Below are 23,298 nucleotides of genomic sequence, written 5' to 3' on the forward strand. Positions count from 1 at the left end.
TTGGTTTTTTTGGTGACCTGGGTTATCAGGGCTCCAGCTGAGCTTGAGCGTGGGTCTCTGTTGGCCTTGGCTTCTAGACTCTCAGACTGTTGTCAGTTTACCTGGAACGGTCTTCTTCCCAGCTTCCGTTCGCCAAGCTTTAGCTGCGTAGTATCCACTCTTCTTGCTTCTGACGCACAGCTGCAGCTCAAAGCTACCAGCATGCCAACTGTGACGGAAGCTGGGTCAGTGCGTGCAGGGCCTTGGCTGCAGATTCATGCATACAGAGGTGAAGTGTACTAGAGTAGTCCTTTCTCTTTTCCTTTTTTCTTTCAGAGTCCCAGTGCCCATATCGTTTTTACTTCCCATGTGGCAGGTAAGGAATTGTTGCGAAAATTCCTTTTCTTGGAGAGACAAAAACATTGGCTACCTCTCCTCCTCAGGTCCCAACAACAAACCAAAGTACAACAACCTGTGGTGTTAGAGACAGAAGACCATTTTAAGTGTGCTTCCAGAATTTACTTTTAACCACAAACATTTTTTTTTAATTATTTTATCTATGAGTACACTGCCACTGTATTCTGACACACCAGAAGAGGGCATCAGATCACATTACAGAGGGCTGTGAGCCACCATGTGGTTGCTGGGAATTGAACCTCTGGAAGAGCAGTCAATGCTCTTACCCACTGAGCCAGCTCTCCAGCCCCTACTTCAGAATTTTAACTGTAATTCTAGAGTCCTTGTCCCTTTGGAAAGGGTGACTAGGAGACTGCCATTCTGCATATATCAGTGGTGCATAACTTGCTTAGAACATACTGGTGTCAATTGGGTCGTCTCAGAGAGCATGAGCTGAGAACCTCAGAGGTGTATGTTGTGCTCATGGTTTTCTGGTATTAAAGAACCAACATAAACCTGTTGCTTGAGGCCCACAATGACAGTAAATGCCTGAGACAATCTCAGGCATAACCGGAAGCAATACCACAGCGAGGAACAGATACAGTGAGGTAAGGTTGCCAGGATGTCTTGGCCAGTACAAGAATATAAAGACACGGCCCAAGGAGGACACTATTCAGAATGGCTGAAGAAATGTAGCCATGGGCAAATGGCAAGTGGAGTGCCACGGAATGACCAGAGAACCGAATGTCATCGATGGGGTGGTGCCTTAGGGTTCTATTGCTGTGAAGAAACAGCAGGACCAAGGCAACTCCCACGAAGTAAAACACTGAGTGGGGCTGGCTTACACTTTCAGAGGTTTAGTCCAGTATCATCATGGCGGATAACATGGCAGCGTATGGGCAGACATGTTGGACATGGAGTTTACAGTTCTACTTCTTGATCTGCAGGCAGCAAGGAGAAACTGTACCACACTGGGTGTACCATGAGCATATGAGACCTCAAGGCCCACCCCCACAGTGACTCACTTCCTCCAGCAAGGCCACACCTCCTAATGGTGCCACTCTCTATGGGTCTATGGGGGCCAATTACACTCAAAGCCTGAAGTGACCTTCAGGCACCTGTCTCAGTCGCAGTTGCCTTGAGTGATACCAGGGTAGTAAAGGCTCTTCCCTCCAGATTCATGGATCAGATCGGCTTATTATGCTGTTTCCTGATATCAAACACCTCTAGAGTTAACTGAGAAACTATTGTTACCACAGCTACATCAAGTTTCACTCAGAAGAGGGATGGACTGTCCACGTGTGTGCTTCTGCATGTGACCACCATCTCAGCTGCCAATCCTCAAGGACAGCTGGAGTCCTCATTTCTCTTACCTTTCAAGAATCTTTAATTGCAAAAATAAAAAGTGCTTCTTGAAAAGTCAAAAGATACACAGGAACCCAATACACTGAAAGTTCTCTCTCCTCAACCTTACTTCTCAGAGGGCACAGTATCTTTCTGGACACACACATAAACAGGTCTCTACATTACAGTACACACTCTGACAACCGAATGCACCCGCCCCTCTTCTCTGTAATCCTGGAGCATACTAGGCATTTTCCCGCTAGGCGACATCGCAGCCCACGGATGCCACTGTACCCATGGCCTGTCTGCTTTTCCTGATGCATTCTCTCACTTCACATCTCTCCCTATTAAATTTCACTCTTCCTCCTTGGAAAACATAACCCATAGTATGAATACAGTTTGTTTACTAAAACCCCCTTTCTTTTCTTTTAAACTTAGAGGACTGGAGAGATGGCGCAGTGGTTAAGAGCACTGGCTGCTCTTCCCAAGGTCCTCAGTTCAATTCCCAGCAACCACATGGTGGCTCACAGCCATCTGTCATGGGATCTGATGCTCTATCTTCTGGTGTGTCTAAAGATTACAGTGTACTATATACATAAAATAAATAAATCTTTAAACTTTGAGACAAGGCTCGCCCTACGTAGCCCCAGATGGCCTGGAACTCATGCAGATCAGGCTGAACTTGAACTCTTTGTCTTCCTGTCTTCAACTCCCTAGTCCTCCAATCACCGGCATGAGCCATCACACTTGGTGCACCTCCTTTATATTTCCCTCAGCTTGTCAAAATTCAAGCGAGATGCGGCTCTGTGGAAGTTTCTACACAGCCAGAAACAGTGAGCACTAACAGGGAAAACAGACTATCATGGTACATTTTTTGGTTTCCACTGCTTTTTGAGGAAGTTCTTACCCTGTTCATTCATGTTGACCCAGGTGAGGAAGAAGATGGCTACAAAGGCACTTCGTGTCCCCACACCCCGAGAGCCCCAAGTGCTAGGGAAGACTACTCCTGTGAGTGATCTCGGTGAACTTCAGGGACAGGGCCTGGTGTGGTCAGTGAATCTGTGCTGTAAGACGGTCTTCAGTGATTTTTAAAGAAACAGCAGGAGTGGCTGATTTGAGACGCAGCTCATATAGGTTATGAGAAATTCACAAAATACTTGGAGATTTTTAAACACAAAGTTTATGTTAACATTAAAGATGTAATTTAAAAAAAAGCAAATTCAAGCCCTTAAGTTAGCAATATTTTCAGGTGAGCTGTATAAAAATGTACTATTTTACATCTCCCCATACTTCATACTAAAACTGTACATACATTTTTCCATTCCAAAGTACTCGTCACTTATAACGTGAGAGAATTCAAACGCAGGGTAAACATGTCACTTTTAAACAGGACTCCCGCGAAAGGCTGGAGCGCCAGTGCACGAGTCTGTGCTCAGTACTCATACGGAGGCCATCGCTCCCTTGTGCTTGTAACTGATCTGCAAACACGCAGGTCAGAATTTCTGCAACTTGTTCTGCAGAAAATCACAGGAGACAGGGACTCAGGGCAGACATAAGCAGCTCCATTTTATAAACGAAGTTTCGGCCCTCCATCTTGTTCCACTGAACCTCCTTGAACGGTCCTCGGAGATGGCTCCACTTGCTATCTTGTAAAACATCACTTTTCGGAAGGTCTTTGCACTGGTTACGGGGAAACTGAACCATGATCTTGCTGCCACTCTCGGGTCCGTTACGAACTATGGAGGAAAACAACATCAGTACCTTCCCTTTGCAAACCCTGCCCAATAGCTTAGAGATGTCATAAACAAGTGTTTCAGGAGCAGGTCATGAGAGGCACACACCCTAACTCTGCACCTGGGAGGTGCAGTCTGCAGGATCAGGAGTTCAAGGCTAGTTCTGACTACATAGTAAAAGATCAAGGGCAGTGTTTCAGTTCCAAAATACCAACTTTATTTATTACTTTATGCACATATGTGTCTATGTATAAATGCACACGTGTATGTATGCACATGTGAAAGTCAAAAGACAACTGACAGAAGTTCTGATAACCACATGGGGCTTGGGATAAAACTCAGGTCATCAGGCTTGGTGGCAAGGGCTTTTTCCTGCTAAAACACCTTGTCAGACCTCCAAATGCTAAAGCTTTGCACATACCTACACTCTAAGATGATCTAAATATTTTTAAACTATTATTTGCCCTATAAAAATTAGGCAACATGTGCCAGATGTGGTAACCTATGCCTGCAAGCCAAACCCTCAGGGGCTGAGATAGGACTGAGACAGGCCTGGCCACAAAGCCAGTTCAACACCAGCCTTCGTTACATAGTTACATAGTTTGAAGCCAGCCTAAACTGCAAATGTGTCTCTTCCAGAAAGAAAAGAATAAGGAAAAGGAAGAAGCCTGGGCTTTGACTGATGTTTTAACTGATGCAGGAAAATTTTTAAAAATGGCTTTTTGAACTTTCTAATATTCTTAGTTATAAGAACAGAATGTCTCCTTAGTGAGTTCTCACACACTCTTCCCTCTCTCCCTGCCCCTCCCCGCTTACACACACATACACAAACAGACGTAACAGCAGTGTAAACACGCTAACTCATTACAGAGATAAATGGCTCCTACGCACACTTAATTACATCAGAGGAGAATGTTAAGCATTCCCTTCATTGGACAGAGCAAGTACCTGAAATAGCATAGTCACCACTTGGCGAGGCCACTGTGATGGCGGAGGCATTGCCAATACTCTCTATGGGCCCGAGTCCCACGTGATTGCTGAAGCTGAGGACCTGCCAGCCCATGACCTTGGCAAGCTGCTGAACCGCATGCACCTGGTGCTGGGACATCTGTGAAGGAGGAGACGGCACTGAATCACAGGCACACTTGGGGAGCTGATGTAAGCGTAAGCTTGCTGGGGTTCTCAAGCTCTGGCCCAGGTTTGAGAACGTCTGTGTGACATGACTACTCGAGAGGAGGGTGGACCCCGCCGTCCACTGCAGAAGCTGCGGCTGCCCAGTGCGGTCCGTGTCTCCTGGCAGCTTGAGTGCACTCAGGACCTGAGCCTAGCTGTTGCAGTTTCCTGTCTGATCGATGGATGCATGTGGAGGACATCTTCCCCTTGCCCTTCAAACACAGTCTCACCCTACTCTGCCGGGGAGACTTCACGTTAGCCTGCTCCCTTCTCTGCTTCAGGAATGGAACCATCAAAGCTGGGGGCTACCAACGCAGCCAGCAGAACAGTAAGGAACACAGTGGGTCAGGTCTTGTCCTCCTGGTACTTGTTCCTGTGAGGCTGGCTAGGTCAGCCGGACTTCATGACAAAAACCTGATCTTCTGGTCGAGTGGCTTGTTCTACATCACAGCCCTCGAGGCCAGAGGACCCCAGGCTATCACTAAATGACTGCTGGGTCTCCCACACACATGGTCAGCTGACCCCTAGTAAACAGCGTTCTGCTCTTCCTCCTCACCCTGGTGGAATGCACTCTGACAGCAGTGAAGGCAGCAGCAGCAGCAGCAGCAGCAGCAGCAGCAGGGCAGCAGGGCAGCAGGGCAGCAATACCACTACCACCTGCTTCTCCGGTCCCTGTCCACTTGCAGACCTTGGTGTCTAGACATGTCATTCTCTGAGACACACTAACACATCTGTGTGTACACCTCAGCTACCCAAACCCACTTAGGATGTAACTGACGGGAGGCTGAGTCAGCTGTGTCCCTCATCACCTGGCACAAAGAGGCAAACCCTCTATGTACCGCACCTGGAGGAAAGTATTAATTTTTTTTCTTAATTTATGTGAGTAACCATTTTACATTAGCATAAAGCCCCTCCCTTTTCTACCACAACTCATCACTTTACTAGCTAATCCCAACTCTAAGGTGTCAAACTACTGCTCTTCTTGCACTCTGGTGTCACCAAACGAGTCTGTGGAACAGGGACTAGAAGCCAGCACTTTCCAGCGCTTTCACACGGGCAATCCTTTTCAGGGCCAAAGACTAAAAACCATTGCACCTGCTATGTACAACGGCTGTGTGTGTATATAGGATGATGGCGGCATGATGGTAGTTTACATGTGTCTTCCCCTCTCTGCTTTCCTTGGACTAATCCTTGCCTCTTCCTGGAGAGGGTCTATACCCCGATAGTGCAAATAAAACCAAGACAGATTATGAAGCAAAAGTGTGTAGTGGAAGTAGGTGACAGGGCAGGTCTCTCCTTCTGTAACCATCACAGCTACCGCTCGCCCAGTGCGTTCCTTAAGCAATGAAACTGCGGACCTCAGGCCTGAGGTGCGGCCAGGCATGTGCTGCACACCTGCAAGCCCGGTAACCAGGAGGCAGAGGCAGGACTACTGGGCCACACAACCCCTTAGGATAGGCTGAGCTACCCTGAGATTATCTCAAAGACATACACAAAGTCCAGCCAAAGCACAGTGTACCACATACCTGAGACAGAAGGAAGTCCTGTAGTTCCTGTTCCTGGTGAGACAGCGTGATCACCCGCCCATCTCTGTGCACGACACGGACCTGCTCAACGCCAATGTTCAGCTGCAGCTGGATGGACCTGCAGACACACACTCTGGTCAGCGTGATCCCGAGGAGCTGTACATTGTGTGAGCAGCTCTGACGACTAAACTACTTTACGTTACAGGTGAGGGTGGTTTCTTAGCATCCACCCAATGAAATCCCAGGCAGGCTTCCTGAGGTTGCACCAGGCCCTGCTCCTCAGCAGGCTGGTCAGGTGACTGTCTTTCCTCAGCTGTCAGCAGGACACGCACAAGCAGCATCCCCCAACTCCCGAGTGGCAAGATGTGCCGGCCTGGCCCTGACTTACAATGTAGGTCAGGGCTCCTGCATCCAAGCCTGAGGACCCCGATTCAGTCCCAGGAGCCTTACACTGTGGAAGGAGAACCAGCCTCTAGGACTGTCCTCCACGGACTGCCTCTACACCTCTGCACATACACCATGGCATGCACCCCAACCCCCAGAGAAGGAAATAAATGCACAACCCTCGCTCATCCCTTCCCATCACACACTACTTCCTGCATCTGACCGTGCGCTCGCTTACTCAGTAGGAACCAGTGCTGCATGGAGCCTCTGCTCCTTCACACGGAGGGGCTTTGCATGTCACAGGGCTTCGCTCATGGCGGCCAGTTTGCTGTCTTAAATAATCATCTAAGCACTTGCCGAGCCTGGAGCGGCCAAGCCTGGAGCGGCCGAGCCTGGAGCGGCAGGGCTGGGACTCAGACCAACAGCTGCGGCTGCACCTTACTGCAGTTTTAAAGACGGGATCTCGTTTTGTAAAGCCCAGCCTGGCCTTGACCTCACTGCACTCTTCCTGCCTCCACCTCCCAAGCTCTGGGATCAGAGGTGTGTACCAGCACACCGGGCTTTATAGAAAATGCCCAGCAAGCATTCTGAGCCATATACCTTGTTCAAGCATCTAAGAATGCTGGGACAAGGACGATGCTGCTTCTCCACAGACACACAATGGTTTAGAGGCACAATTGTCAACCAATGGAACACAACCAAGGCCAACACCAACAGAACCAAGGAGAGAACTACAAGCTCAACTACGCCCAGCAGACTAACTGAGTGCAGGCTTGGATGGTCCGCTCACTCCTGACCTAACAGACCTCCACAGCCTCTGGGCAGGAAATGACGCAGGCTTGGCGAGCACCTTGGCAAGTGTGCAGCTTTCTGCTCAGTGTGGGGTGACTCGACTCCTGGCCCTCAGGCTGCCAGGTGGCAAAGGACAGCCATGAATGTAGCCCAACACAAAACTGCAAACATGAGGTTTTATGTGGCTTTTATTAGATTTGTGCATGTATGCCACATATGTGCAGGTGCCCTCGGAGGTGAGAAGAAAACCTATGAGTCCCCGGAGCCAGAGTCACAGGCAGTTGTGAGCCACCTGATTTTGTCACTGGGACAGTCCTCTGGAAGAAATCTTTAAACCACTCTGCCATCTCTCCAGCCCCTTGCCTCTTGTGTCTGCAAACATGTTATAGGTGATACAATCTATAGAAACTCATGGCTCACAACAAATAAACACCCGAGGCTTGCAGAATCCCTTGGACAAGCACACGAACAGCTCCCCAGCAGGCTATCTGTGACTTACTGGGACACTTACTTGCAGATCTGTTCATAACCCTGCGATGTGATTAAAACTTTTACACTAGACTCATACACATCGTTGATGTTCGACCAGTGGGCCTGGATCTGGGGGTCCTCAATGCGACTTGCCAAGCTGTCAATGGTCGCAGCAGTTCTTTAAAAGAAAATTTAAAAATTGTCATATAAAACGCAAGGATTTAAATTATGTATCAATTTTACAAAAATTAGAAAATTATCTAATTTTGCCTACTTTCCAACCATGCCACCATTTGAAAAGCGAAAGTTCTAGAGGTGGGTTGGTTCTGGGAGCCCTTGCACACCCACTGCTCTGCCTGTCTAAGCTTTGCACCACAACACACTCAAACCATCTCACTCATCTTGTCCTGCTCATGAAAGCTTATCTGACAAGGTAAGGCACTTCCCAGGTACTAATCTGATACACACCCAGATATTAGTGACCTTCGGTAACAAATGACTTGGAACATACCTGCACCTGGAATAAATCATAATTAAGGCAAACTAGAGACTTTGGCACAATCCAAACATCAGCCATCAAGAAAGTCAGCAACACCTGCTACACATAAGCATCTAAAACTGTGCGTGCAGTCCGAACTGTATTAGCTATTCTCCCTAACAGTGTGTGTTGACTGGCTTTTATTTTTTGGTTGGGTTTATTTACTTATTTTGCTTTGAAGCAATCTATCTATCTGTAGTCCCAGCTTGGTCTGGAACTAATGGTCTTCATAGCAAGTTCTAGGAGAGCCAGGGCTACGTAGAAAGACCCTCACTCAAAAAAACAACAAACCAAAACCCGAAACTTCATGATCCTCAGGTGCGGCAGCATACACACAAATCGACTCCTCACTATACATTTCACATGCAAGTCCACTCTTCCTATAAACGGGTGTGTGTGTGGCGGGGGTGGTTACTACGTTTTAAAGCTTTTCTACTTCTGAAATCACTTACTGTTTAAGATCAGTAATGGTTCTGAAGACACTTCTTTCTGTGTCAGATACTTCTCATATATTTCAAAGAATTTAACTTTACAGTCACTGAGAACATTTAAGGTAACAAACACTACATTCCTATTAACAGCGTTTATCACTGAAGTCCATAAAGGAAAGCAGAGCCTCAGCAGTACACCACCTTAGTGCTTCTAAGACACTTCTGCACAAGTTACTTAGTTTATACCCACAGTGAAGCAGGAAAAGCTGGATGGCCCTGGATACTAAGGAACTTGCAGTGATTAAGCCCAAGCTCAAACCCACCCCCCCCACTAGCTCTCCCTTCCTCCGCTGCATCACAGAGCTCTAAAATATCGTCCTGATTTACTTTTCTAAAAGCTGAAGGATCGGAGTTTCTGTTCCTGCTGGGACGGTAAGCCAATATTCTAATTCCATTGTAAAGAATGGAGTTGGCCTCTAGGAGAAGACAGGTCCTTGTCTGTTTCCCAAAAAGTTAGTCAGGTAGGGCAGATCAGGGATCTATCTAGTAGATCACTCCTGGGAAGGCAAGTTTACCTTAAAATATTGTGTGCTTTCCCAGAATTTCTTAGCCCTGGTGTAGTCCCCAGGAATTACTACGATATCTGAGGTTCAGCTAGGTCTGCCCGTCTTTTTCAGGCCTGACTCAGCAGATATAAACGACTTTCCCCCTGGTGCTGGTAAGAGCCCAGGTGTGCCTTTAGCTTCCTAATAAGCAAAGCATTCTGGGTTCCTTGCTCTTTCGCTAAAGCCCTGACCTCTCACTGCCTAAACTCAAGCTGAACAGCTGTGTTCCCTCTCTGCCTCTCTCCTCCTTCCTCCCAGGCAGCTGAAGACTCATTTATAGCTTGCCTGCCCTGGGCTTTCCCTTTTAAACTCTTCTGAACTGCTTTAATCATAAAAGGGGACCTCGATTTCCATGTACCGCACTAGATTGCTCTGCTGGGACCCCTCAAGATTTCTGGTAATACTTTGATGCTGTTTAATATTTTTTTAATTATTTATTTATTCACTGATTTTATGTGTGCTGGTGTTTTGCTTGCATGTATGTCTGTGTAAGGGCATCAGATTCTCTGGAACTGGAGTTACAGATAGTGGTGGATTCTCATGTGGGTACTGGGAATTGAACCCAGGACCTCTGGAAGAGCAACCAGTGTTCTTAACCACTGATCCATCGCTCCAGTCTTCTTGCCATTTAATATTTTTTTTTTTTTTTGGTTCTTTTTTTCGGAGCTGGGGACCGAACCCAGGGCCTTGCGCTTCCTAGGTAAGCGCTCTACCACTGAGCTAAATCCCCAGCCCCACCATTTAATATTTTAATCAGCAGGCAGAGAAAATGAACCTATTCTGGCACTCTGGATAGCATCAGCATGACAAGTGGTAAGAAGCCAGGCAGCAGCAGCATCCCTGTTAATGACAGTGCCACACAGCCTTCATGGCAAGACTCTCAAGCAGAATCAGACCTCCCCACCAGTGTCAGCACCGAAAGAGAGGGCAGACGCTAGCACTGCAAGATGGCTTTCCCTCTCCTTGCACCAGCCCTTCCTCAAAGACTGAGAAACCAGCAGTGAGGCTGCTGCTGGTGCGGCAGCACATATGGTAGTAGCCATTACAGACAAGGTATCTCTCAGTTCAAGGCCAGGGCTACTCAAAACAAAACAGACAAGCACTTCTGGGCTAAGGCAGCCTTGGGCTGTCAGCTTTAGGTGAACAAATTAATTATCTAAGCCTCAACCAGCTCATCAGTAAGAAAAAACAAAAGGCTTTAATGGTATTTGCCCCAAGAAGCAATTAAGTCAAGTGGGGGTAAGGGCCTCAAGGATGGGTTATCAAACAAAACCCAAAACACAAAGGGAGGAGAAAAGTTTTTTCCTGGCTATTAACCTGCGGTGTACTGGTTCTAGGCAGTGTCAAAAAAACAGAGCATTCAGTTAGACATCAGGACCTGCCCCCCAACACCTCCCCCATCCACCCTCCACACTCCTCAACTGGACAAGACCCAGTCCGTCACCATAATTTTTCTCTTATCCACTTTCTTCTAACATGTACCCAAAATTAACAGAGAGAGGACAGAAAAAGGACTCCATTTTACAGAAAAACGGTAACTTTCTTCTTCCTTACCTGCTCCTTAGAAAAATATGCTTTGCTTGTTTAATTATTTTTTCTAGGAGTCCTTCTGTGGACTGTATTGAATTAATTTCATTCTTATCAAAAGCTTGAGGACCTGAGAGTCTCATTCTCTTGTGCCCAAAAGGAGCACTCGCTGGGTGTGGCATCACGATGGAGCTCAAGGTCTGTTTATGAAACTGACAGAAAAAAAAGGAAAGGAAAGGAAAGCCACTTTTAATAACCAACCCCCATGTAGTAAACAAGACAAAAATGCTAATCAGAGCTCGGTTCAAATGTTTTTGAAGATAATGAAAATAATAAGTAAAAAGTAATCTTGCCGGATGCAGTAGCAAGGCCTTCAGGTTTAGTACTCAATAGGCAGACACCAGCCTGGTCTACAGAGGTGCTGCAAGTCAGCCAGGGAGACCCTGTCCCCAGATCACCATCACCACAATCACCCCGACACAGAGAGACGTGCACTGAGTGACCGTGTGCACGATTCAAGTCTATAAGGAGACAGGCTCCTCTGAACTGTAATGTTTACTTTGAAAGTTTAAATTACAAAGCATTATTCATTAAGTCTCATCTCATCTCATGATCAGACAGTTAATCAACTGTCCTAGACTGTCTAGCAGGACCCCAGGAAACACATAATAGTGGGACTGAACTGAGAGACTCACCCATGCTAAGCAAGTGTTCAACCCTGAGGGAAATCCTAGTCTAAAACACCTGAAACACTGGCTTTTATACCATTACGATCATGATGTGAGGCCAGAATATACACTTCTATGGAGTCTCAAAACACAATGATGTACAGCTCAAGCCTCCCCACCAGAGCCACCCTTCTCTGTCAGTGGCACGTGCTTCCCAAGGTAACTCCAGAACGTGCTGTGTATCCCTAGCGCTCTAAGATATTCTGGGCCCGTGGCCCGTGCACTGATTGTCTGGATCTCTGTTACAGCAGGCTCCTCCACACCAGGCAGGCACATGGCTGCACATTACGAGTCTCAGTGGAAGGTCTGTTCACTGCTCAGCTGCGCCCACACGGCAGAGCCGCCCTGGGGTTGGTACCTCTCTGATCAGCAGGTGCAAGTTGTGCTCCAGGACGTAGAGGTGACCCTCCTGACCAGGCTTCTCTGGGGCACATTTCTGGGACTTCTTATCATCTGAGGAGTGGCACAGAGAAATAGACAACTGCAAGCCTGTGTAGAGAGACAGGACAGATGCGGATAAGGCAAGAACTGGACACTGAGACCATCATCACAGGGACAACCACAGTGCATTCTCAAGCAGTGGACCATCAGGCCTCATGTGAGCACCTCTACGCCAACGACCTCCTTCACTTAACGTGATAAATGCTCACAGGCTTGGACGACGGTAATATCCTACAGACTACACTGTGTTCTGATCCTGAGCTCTAACTGCAGAAGACTGGGGACAACTCTCGATGCTTGGCTTACAAACACGGAATCTTAAGCAAGCTTTTCTAGTTACCTATCAACTGGAAGTTAGCTCTGCCAGGCTCTCTTCCCTGCTCATAAAAGCACACGACAGAGCTGTTCATGTCTGACCCTAAACTAACAAGTGCACAGCTGCTGACAACTGATTTCTACGTTAAGCTTGACTGCTCCTGAACAATAATTTTGCTTCTACAAATTAGGAATATTCTTCTTTTTTAGGTTGGTACCTCATTTAGAAAAGGCAAGTATCCTTGAAAGAAATGCACTTGACTGCTCTGCTGCTGAAGCCACGGCACCACAATTTTTAGCATATGCCACGCAAGCCCAAGACGCCGCCCTCAGGTCACAGAACAGAGTGGGCAGCGCGGCTCGCTTTAGTTGGCCGCCATGATGCACACAGCACAGCCCCTTCCTGAGGCCACTCTTACAGCACCCGCATCATGACGTCCTGCTGCTCGCAGGTTCCAGCAGGCTGGCTGCTCTTACTTGGAAAGGGCTGAGAGATGATCTGGTTTTTCACCACAATGTGAGGGATCTGAGACTTAATCTGAACGGCTTCCCGAGAGAGCTGTGCAAAAATTTCCTTACAAAGAAGAACATTTTGTGCTGCTTCTAATTTTGTCTGCCAGTGTGGGGAACCTGAAAGACAGAAGGCATGTGCATAAAGTCATGTCCAGCTGCACGAACTGTGACCTCACTCCATAACCAAAGCATCAGAGAATACTGTTTGTTATAACCTCTGTCCAAACACAAAATCTCACTTAAAAATGCTACAATTTCACAGAGACAAACAAGTCTTTGGTCATTTCCACCTGTCTCTCTCGTACCACTTCTCTTTCCTACTCAAACTCTTCTCCCAAAGCCTCCTTCCTGTGTGCGTGCATGTGTGTACGATTCAGCATTTGTGGCTGCTCATATGAGCATGAGGTTATTAACAGGATTATAGGCAGCTAATCAGTGGCTGCACTTTAGAGGGCCAGAGGTCCTAGTGAACACAGATAAGCACTGGGAAAGCCACAAAAAGTTAAACACGTAGGCCTATGTGTGCAAAGGAAGAAGCCTCCCATCTTCCTCCTGGGAGGCTAGGAAAGGATGCAGTTTACAACCTGGTGATACTGTGTGACCTGTAGAGCCAGGCTCCACCCACAAGCTCTACAGTACTATCGTGTTTATCCCAGACCTTTTCCCCCTAAACCCTGAACATTGCTTTTAAGTCCATTAAACACATCATTATGAGATGTGACTTCTGTGTTATCACAGGGCCAGGCCAATCCTGACACCCACAGGCATTGTGTTCAGCTCAGTCAGCCTCCCTACACCTTAAGTCTTGGGTGCTGTCTCTGAGTCAACAGTACTCCTCTTTATGGAAGAAGCCATATGTACTTTGTAAAGAACTTCAATGTAAACATGTCTTAAGCTTTGTGGTACACATAGCACTGAGTTAACTGTCATCAAAAAACTTTTTCCACAAATTTGTGCTGTACTTAAATATGGTTAAAATAAACTGCCTGGTATCAATCAGACTCTGGAAGTTTGAACCAGTGATGTCAAGCTAAACAGAGTTTCAGTCTTACCTCATTTGTAGAATTTCGCTGCTGGCTGTGAAGCCTGCAGGGACTCCTGTCTGTATCACCTTGCTTAGAAACTATTAGCAGCCCACAGTCCCTCAGTAAGGGTGAGGCCTCACAAGCCCTTCAACCACCCACCATGGAATGATGGGGCCCAGTCTGGTACAAGTCTGCAGCAGGTACCACAGCCAGAGTGCAGGAGTGCATGGCTATGTGCTTCAGAGCACTCCTCCTCGACCTCTATATTCAGTCTCTCCACTTCCCGAGATATCCTGAGCCTTGAAGGAGTTGAACATCTTCTTTTACACAGAGACACCTAGTATACGTCAGCCTACAAAAATATATAGCTATTCACTAGGGCTTTATTTTTAATAAGAAGTGCATCTCCAGAAGCAAGCATGGCATTTCATGCCTGTAATTTCAGCATGCAGAAGGTTGAGGAGAAGGATTATGAATTTAAAGTCAAAGATTGTCTCAAAAAACCAGAGGTGGCAGCTCTTTAAGAAACCCACATCCACGCTCTGGGGTATCTTTCTTTCTGAGCATCCTCCTTCTCTTAACCCTCACTGTTTAAGACATCGTCAATAAACACCAACTTCCTATTGTTTCCACACCACAGATCTCCTTCCTCTCTCTTTACATTTGACTTACTGAGTACGTGAGTGTAGACACCATGACATACCTGGCTTGGATTTGGGCAAAGGTCTCTTAAAAAGGTTAACTGTACCAAGATCACCAATGTCTGGAGCCTGTTTCTGAATAGAAACCTAGACAACATGAAAAATGTTAGCAAAGTAGCTTCAGGGTAACTGCCAAGAAATAACCTAAAAAACTCTAATCAGTACCTTGATATATGCAGACCCCTCTAAGTCACTAGGAATCTGGACATCTAGAGGACAGTAATCTTCTGGTATCTTTTTATCCAAGTCAATGTCTGTATTCTTTATCACTTCAAAGGTACCATGGTGGGGAAAAAGAGAGCCTAATGGGGTATTAAAGATTAAAATAATTAACAAACTACCAAGTATAACACTTTACCCCCACATCACTAAAACATGCATTCTTTCCACTGGAAATGTGCACGCTGAGATGGGGGCACTTGGAGGGCGAGGCGGGAGGGTCAAAAGTTCACAGCCAACATTGCCTACAAGAGACCCAATCCTGACAATCCCCAGACTGACCAGTCTTACTGCAGTAGCCGCTACATTGAAGAAAGTTCAAAGGCAGCGTATTTAAGGTTTGGAGTCCAGTGGGAGATGGCCAAGCAGTCCTGCTGGGTGAGGCAAACCAGAAGAGGAAATAGAAGAGAGGTGGAGACAGGCGAATCTACAGTTTGAGGCCAGCCTGCTCCACCTAGGGAATTCCAGGCCAAGGAGAGCTACACAACAAGATCTCGTCTACAAATAAAATCAAACAATATAACACTTCGTGAGCGTGGTGATGCACACCTGTACCTGTCTTAAAGACATCACTGTATCCTGACCTCTATAGACCACACAGGATTCTCTTGCAGCTTTGATAAACTGAATTCACATCAGAAAGACAAACCAACAGTGCTCACGGTACTATTCTCAGCCAGCTCCTCTCCTCTGATGGGCAGCCCTCTATGCAGGTCAGAAGTCTAAGTGACTGCTACATTAGTAGTAGATGGTTAAGTGCAGTGCATGTCTGACAAGAAAAGACATTCAGGATCGATCGTCTTGCAATTAGAGTGCAACTAAACTCTTCCAAAATCTCAAGGGATCAGCCCAAAGAGAAATGAAGCATTTGACCATAATTATTTGGGGGAAAGTTACAATGTCTAAAACCAGAAAGCACCAGTTTATCTTGTAGTGGGACTCACAGCAGTGCTAGGGCACTGACCCTGGATTGGGTTTTAGTAACAGCCTGACTTTTCGAAACTCTACCACATTCTCAAGTATCCCAGCAGGACTGCTTGGCCATCTCCCACTGGACTCCAAACCTTAAATACGCTGCCTTTGAACTTTCTCTTCAATGTAGCTACTGCAGTAACACTGGTCTGGCTGGGGATTGTCAACATTGGGTCTCTTGTAGGCAATGCTGGCCTTGAACTCTGGACTCTCCCGCCTCAGCCTCCAAGTGTTCAGACTCCAGGTGTGTGACACTGAGCTCTGCCAAGAATGGTTTTGGCTTATGGGTAAAGACATTAAATGTCACTGTCCGACAGGAGCTGAGACATGACCATGGCAGGCTAGGAGACACCACACAAAGCAGTTTCTATGGTCAGAGATCTGTACCTGCACTTCTGTAGCTTAGGTCACCCAGGATCTTGTCTCCCACCTTCCTCAGTTTCCAGTGTTGCCGTAGTCTCAAGAGCTCAGAATTGAAGTCTCGCTGAAGCTTGTTTTCCTGGTTCTCAGTCACCGACTTGGTCAGTCTTTCCGCCCCCTTCAATAGGATCTGAGCTGCTCCAGCAAGGGACTTCTTCTTAGAGATCAGCTGCAGCGTCTGCGGGCTCTACCAAAAATAACGTAGCACATTTTCTATCAAAAATAAGCTCCAAATTATTTTAGATATGTTTAAAACTACATGTTTTCTCAAGCAGGAAATGTTTTACTTGGAAGAAAAGTTGTGATTAAACACACACACACACACACACACACACACACACACACACACACACACACGAAGGAAGAGGGATGACAGTTGGCAAGGGGCTTGCCATGCACGTGTAAGGCCTGCTGAGTTCCATCCCCAGCACCCACATTCAAAACTCAGTACAGCAACATGCACTTGGCATCCCAGGCCCAGGAAAGGACAATTCTGGGGGCTTGATGGCCAGTCAATCTGATCAACTAGTGAATTTTACCTTCAGAAATAGAAAGTGACTCAAAAATACAAAAATTCAGAGTGAACTGAGAAAGATGCCTAAGGTAACCTCTGACTTCTACATCCTTCCACAGGCACATGCACAGGCACACGCGCACATGCATGCACACACACGCACGCGCACAAACACACACACACACATAGATACATACACAAAAACATAATAAATGTAGAAGAAAACCGAGCAGATGGTAAAGTAATACTCCAAGACTTAGAAAAATAATTTTTCATTGCAAAACTATTTTTTAACAACAAATGTAACCTGTTTCTTGGCAAGCTTACAAAATGATCTTAAGCCAAATCACCAGTGGCCCAGAAACTAGAACTCGGCAATCCACTACCTGGGGCAAACTAGGCCAGGGCCCTGTCCTTACCATCCCAGCTCCTACCTGTGGCACCCATACTTCATGTTAAATTCCAAACATGCCCAGATGTAACCTATGCATAGAATCCAGCAACTGCATGGCACATATCAACACTAAGCTTACAACTGACATAAAACCAGGGGTACCTCCAGGACTTTTGAAACTGTGACTGGTGTCAGTCCGCCGCAACACTGCAGTGACCACCCTTACCGACGGAAACTGCTGAAAGGTGACTGCAGACTATGTACACACACCAGTTTTGTGCTTTATTGAGTAGCTACATTCCCAAATGACGAGTCTAACAGGTGCAAGCTGACACTAGAGTGTGTCCAAATACAAAGCAAAAGATTTTGCACAAGTACGTTTCACAAAAAGGCCCGGCCTTCTACAAGCATACTACTCTGAATTCCCACTACCTCAGCTGAGCTCGCAGACTAGCTAGCTAGGTTGGCCAGGCCTGGCTAGTTAGTGCCTGGATGGAGAGAGGCCACACTCACTCTCTACATAAGGAGCCTGATTCAAGGCTCTTCGTCTGAGAGGCACTCAGTCCTTCCACCTTCACCAGGACTAATCCCCTTCCTGATAGCCGTGTGACTTCATTATGTGTACACATGTATCTGAGCACACGAACAGGCCAGAGAGGGGTCAGATCTCCCAGAGCGGGAGCTACAGGCATGTCTAAGCTGCCTGACGTGGTACTAAGGAATGAACTCAGATCCTCTACAACAACAGAACGTGTTCTTAATCATTGAGCCACTGCTCTGGCTTGTGGATTTAATTTTCAACAAAGTAAAAGGGAGCAAAATGTGCACCACCAAATCCTGGTCCTGGGGCTTAAAGGAAGATGTCCGGTTAAAGGGTACGCATACCTGTTTGGGAGGAAGCGCATCCTGAGAGACGGGGTCCAGAGTCATGAACTTTTTGTCCCTGACAATACTGAGGACATCATAGAGAACACACATCTCTGTAAGGGCACTTCGCAAATTGTTCCTCACAGAGTCCCAAGGCCACAGGGAAGGTTGGAATTTTACCAACCCTGAAAAACAGAAACATATGTGTATTGGTTACATTGAATACAAGACAAAAAAAGGTTCCTTTAGAAGTTTAAAAGTGTGAAAAGGAGAAATGAGTTCTTTGTAAACTGCCCTTCCTTCCCCTCCTTCTCATACCCTGTCTTGAACTGTTAATATTTAATACTCCTCTATGGCAAAACAAATGCCAGTCTAATTTCCACAGGCCAAAACTGTCATCATATCTTAAGTAGGCACTCTTTCTGGACCTACAGCTTCATTCCTAGGTAAGCACTGAACTATATTCCGGCCCCATGTAAGCCTTTAAAATAACCTACCTCCTTCCTTGAATAACTGTAGCGAATTCCTGAACTGTAAAACAACAGGCAAAGCCCCAAATGGCCTACTATTGGCTATGCATTACTATTGGCTGCATGAGTATATCTACCTTTTAATCAGGTTTTAATGCATGCTCTCTCTACGGAGCTCACTCTACGGAGCTCACGATAAAGGACTAGGGAGTGAAAGTCAAAGTTTTCTTTTAATCCCAGGCCTGACTCTTCTCCCTCCTGAGACGTAAGCATTATTAACAGTCGGGGTGAATCCTTCCACAGCTTTTCCCGATAATTTAACACCTTCTGTTACTTGCTCTTTCCTTCTGTTGCTATGTCCTAGAGCTATCTCAACCCAGCATATAGGGCCTACTCACTCTTTCACACACCTCAAGATATCCGCAAGCCCGGAGGCATGCCATTGAAGTCTGTCACTTCATAGACAGGCCAAATGCTCCTAATGATGTCAGTACTGGATCTCAATACACGCTTATGCTCTATAGTCTGCAGGTGGGGGATTTCGTGGTTCAAATGTGATACAATTTAAAATTTGTATTTAAAACTACTGAGCTGATCTGCCTTTCCAACACAGGATAATAGCAATGTTTTGTATGCTTGCTTGCTTGCTTGCTTGCTTGCTTGCTTGATTGATTGATTTAATATATGTGAGTACAATGCCGCTGTCTTCAGACACACCAGAAAGAAAAGAGCATGAGATTCCATTACAGATGGTTCTGAGTCACAATGTGGTTGCTGGGAATTGAACTCAGGACCTTTGGAAGAGCAGTCAGCGATCTTAACTGCTAAGCCATCTCTCCAGTCCCCAATGTTTTAAGTTTCTGCCAAATTTATGAAATTTTTATTATTTATTGACATGGTATCGCACTATTGGCTCGTGCTTTTCACAAATCTGACTGCCTCTGCCTGGCGAATTACTACACTAGACAAGAACGTCCCCCACTTCAACCGACTCTGTCACATCACTAAATCAAGAACTGTGGTTTCAAAATTTTTGTTTCTTTGATAATAAAGAGAATCCAAAATCCAGTCTGGTTGCTTCTCCAAGCTCTCCTCTTTCAGTTTTGTTTCCTTGTAATTCATTCACCTCAAAGTTTCGGAGGTCATCCTTAAGTATCACCTGTCTTCACCTAAAACCACCCCCAAAAGCTTTCAGCTATTCTAGAAAATAAAAGGGGTGAATGTTTCTCCTGTACACGACCCCGAGTCCCAACTAAGTCGGCCTTCCCACTGCTGTCAATACTTTGGGGACTGCTAGGCTCAAGGCCGCCCGAGGAGACCCTGGAGCAGGAACAGCAATGAAGGCGAAGCCTCACCCTCTTCGTCGTCCTGGTCGGCCCCCGCGCCCGCCCAGTCCGGCGCGTCGCCGTCAGGCCCCGCCGCCTCCTCCTCCTCGGAGCCGGAGCCCTGGCTGAAGTCGATGCGCTGCGCCAGACGCGCCAGGTTCTGCGACATAGACAGCGGCTGTAGGTACGTCTCGGTGCCATCAAGGCCCACCTCCTGCACCTGCTTCTCGCAGGCCGACTCGATGCTGATGCGCACAGCTCGCACGCCCGACATCCTGGCGGCAGCCTGCGGGTGACTTGCCAGAGACTCAGAAACGAGCACGGACACGGAAGGCTGGACACCAATCTCTCCTAAAGCCCGACGCGGCAGACCCGGCGGAAGCCAACCACCCACCGCTGTCCCACAATCCTCCGCGCAGCGTTTCGCGGAACACTAAGAGCAGGCGCGGAGAGCCAGCTGCCCGGACACTTCCGGTACGCTGCACTCTAGAGCCGGAAACTTCCGGCTAGCGGAGGCTCGGCTACAGCAGTGAAAATGGAACGGACTGGTTTTATGTAGACACACTGGGCGTTGTAATTTTTGTTTGTTTAGTTAGTTGCTTGGTTTTTGAAATAGCTTATTTCTTGTTCACCTGATTAATTTGTTGTTTGGTTATTGAGGCACGCAGCTTCTTTGTTGGTTGGTTAGTTAGTTGGTTATTTGATTTTTGAGACACGCAGCGTACTCACCACACCACTCCCATTGATTCAGTCTGAAACCCAGTCCATGGGATATGTCATCTTCCGGGTAGGTTTTCGCTTCCTAGTTAAACCTCTCTGGGAACATACTCAAGAGGTGTCTCTTCTAGGTGATTTTGGACTCAGTGAAGTTAACGATGAAGACATATGTACCGTTACAAATAGGGGCTTTCCATCTACGTAAGCCCTCCCAGAGACACTGTAGAGGGTAGTTTAGCTGTATAATTCTGAGCTGTTGGAGTCTCTCTCTTGAGGGAGCTGCCTCCAGCAAAAAGACTGAGTCAAACAGCGAGCGCATTACTATCCAGACTGCACCAGCAGTCTTACAACAAACACTCCCAAGAACACTCAGATGTGCCTACAAAAAAGATTGCAACTGCTTGTTCTGGCCCAGTAGGCATAGCTTGGGCCAGGACTTTGTGCTGTCATAAACCTAGACTAATCATTTTCACATTGGCCAGGGAGGGCGCACTTACCTTGATGGAGGGACCACTGTGACTGGTGGCTTAATGACAAAATGGAGGGCTATTCTCTCTCTCCAGACCTGCAGCCACCCTCACACAGGTGGCATACACTCACACAGTCACAGACATGTACACACACAGACAAAAGACACCTGTCTTTAGACAAATGTCTGTGATTGGAATACTCCTTCTTGGGCTGTATAAGCAGGCTACTCCTCAGGTGGTCCACCAAGAGGCATTTTCCTTTTCTCATGGTGTTAGGATATCAGGTCCAGCAATGCCTTTTACTGAGTGACCTTTCCCTGCTTACTTTCACTATGCAGGCTGCACCAGAGACAGCAAGGACCACTAGCTGGTTGGTAAAAGTGCCCCACAGCTTGATTGGTTCTAACCCCACTTCCATCCAGTCATTTTGGTTTTGGTGTTTGTTTGAAGAGTTTCTCTGTGTAGCCCTGGATGTCTTGGAACTCACTCTGTAGACCAGGGTGGCCTTCGATACCACTTTGAGTCTAATCTTGGGCTCCTGGACAAACTTGCCTTGTCTAGAAATCATTTGTCAAGTCCTTGGGCCCTTGCTTCCCACTACAAAGTGAAGATTGAGGCCTTAGCATAGCTGTCTGACAGCTGAAGAAGCTGTAGTCTGCAGAAGCCTCTGACTTACTATTGACAATGTCCACAGGCCTGCATCCCACTGGTAGTGCTGGTGCAGCCACGAAAGCCTTGGGGATGCTGGAGGAGCTGCTTCCTGAGTGATCCTATTGGGCCCAGTGTTTAGAGTCTGAACAGCTCTCCATGTGCCCTGGCTCTCAAACACTTCTAGCAGAGACAGTACCCCAAGAAGTTGTGATCATGGCATTGACAGCTGAAGGAGATACTGAAAAGTCCCTAGAGTGGTCAGGGAACAAAGAAAAAGGGAGGTGGAGGCGCTGAGAGTTTCATTTACAATGTTGCGACCCCCACACACAGTTACCACCCACTGCTGTCAGACATGGAGAGAAACAAAAGCTGCTGAAGACCAACTTTTAACAAGGAAAGTGGAGACATTAGACAGTTCCAATTACAACATACCTTTCACCCTCCCCCAACACTGTCACCACTCATTGAAGGAAACAAAAGCTGCTGGAGACCAACATTTAACAAGTTTGCCTACCCAGGACTTCCAACCAGGCAGCACAGAGAGCACGCAGTCAGTTGAAGAATATCCGTTTTTCCACTTGGCAGTCCAATCCCTGCAGGTAAATGTGTGTCCATGTGTGTCTGCGTCCATCCCCACACGCACGTGCCATGGAAGTCAGGAGAGAGCACTGGAATCCCTGGAGCTGTAACTACAGTCGGATGTGAGCTGCCTGATGTGGTGTTAGGGACTAGATTCAGGTCCTCTGGAAGAACAGCAAGTTCTGGGGAGCCATCTTTCCAGCTCCTGGCTCTGCTTCTGATGTTTGGTCGCAGACAGCCCTCAAACCTACATCTGACAAGCCAAGAGCACCGGCCTGCTCCACTGATATCTGGGAAATTCAAAGCTCATACAGAAACTATTAAAGCCAGTCCTTCCTTATTCTGTCAGGCCATTTTTTTTTTCAGATATGCCTAGTAGCTCTCCTGATGTCTCTAGAAACCTTCCTTACATCGGGATTACCTTGTAGGTGTAAGTAGACATTAGTCTTGATAGTTGAATCAAATTAAGGAAATGAACCTATCCTCTCGGTGTGGGACCCCAGGAGAAAATAGAATTCTTTTTATGTTCCACCCCTGCCGTATCCCTCTTCACATATTAATATATTAATCACATAATATTTGGTTTCTTTAACTAAACATATCCTGAAATCTAGTGACATCTGGCATGATCACCCTCCCACCCACCAAGTATTTACTGTATGCTTATCTTGACACTGTGCTGCAATGTTGAATTAATACCTCACTCAGCTCCAGGGTCCAGGATAAGTGAAGTAAGAGAACTAGCACTAGGCTGGGGTGGTAAGTGGATCAGGCCCTTGTACGAATGTGAAGATTGGAGCTTGGATCCCCTGAACCCACATAAAAAGCCCAGTGGGTGTGGCAGCTCATATATATTCCCAGTGCTAAAGGAGGTAAAGACAGGATCACACTGACTGACTAGCCTATGTGGGTCAGCAAGCCTCAGTGTTTAAGGTAAAGAGAAATCAAAGATGATGGGCATAACCTCTGGCTTCCACATGCACGTGCACTTATGTTGTGGACATGCAAACATGTAGCACATACACACACATTTTAAAAATAGTAATATTGTTTTTGTTGAGGTAAATCAGCTGATCAG

The 23,298-nt window shown here is 46.8% G+C and overlaps 1 protein-coding gene and 1 long non-coding RNA gene across 3 annotated transcripts; one reads left to right on the forward strand and one right to left on the reverse strand.

Moving 5' to 3' along the window:
* Positions 1-1,146: 1,146 nt before the first annotated feature.
* Positions 1,147-20,211, reverse strand: Med17 (mediator complex subunit 17). The gene is given in 12 exon segments (NM_001106801.1): positions 1,147-3,455; positions 4,401-4,560; positions 6,152-6,269; positions 7,839-7,976; positions 10,927-11,111; positions 11,986-12,116; positions 12,861-13,013; positions 14,625-14,709; positions 14,788-14,924; positions 16,201-16,420; positions 18,027-18,193; positions 19,834-20,211. Coding segments are annotated over 12 exon segments (1,950 nt in total). The 5' UTR covers positions 20,078-20,211; the 3' UTR covers positions 1,147-3,243.
* LOC102552229 (uncharacterized) lies at positions 19,896-22,560 on the forward strand. 2 transcript variants are annotated; one of them, XR_015627528.1, is made up of 2 exons: positions 19,896-20,277; positions 21,329-22,560. It is a non-coding gene; the product is annotated as an uncharacterized LOC102552229 (long non-coding RNA). The 2 variants fall into 2 exon arrangements; XR_015627529.1 differs by lacking the exon at positions 19,896-20,277 and adding an exon at positions 20,287-20,590.
* Positions 22,561-23,298: the final 738 nt, after the last annotated feature.

This window comes from Rattus norvegicus, chromosome 8 (assembly GCF_021556685.1).
Source record: "Rattus norvegicus strain SHRSP/BbbUtx chromosome 8, alternate assembly SHRSP_T2T, whole genome shotgun sequence".
NCBI lineage: Eukaryota > Metazoa > Chordata > Mammalia > Rodentia > Muridae > Rattus > Rattus norvegicus.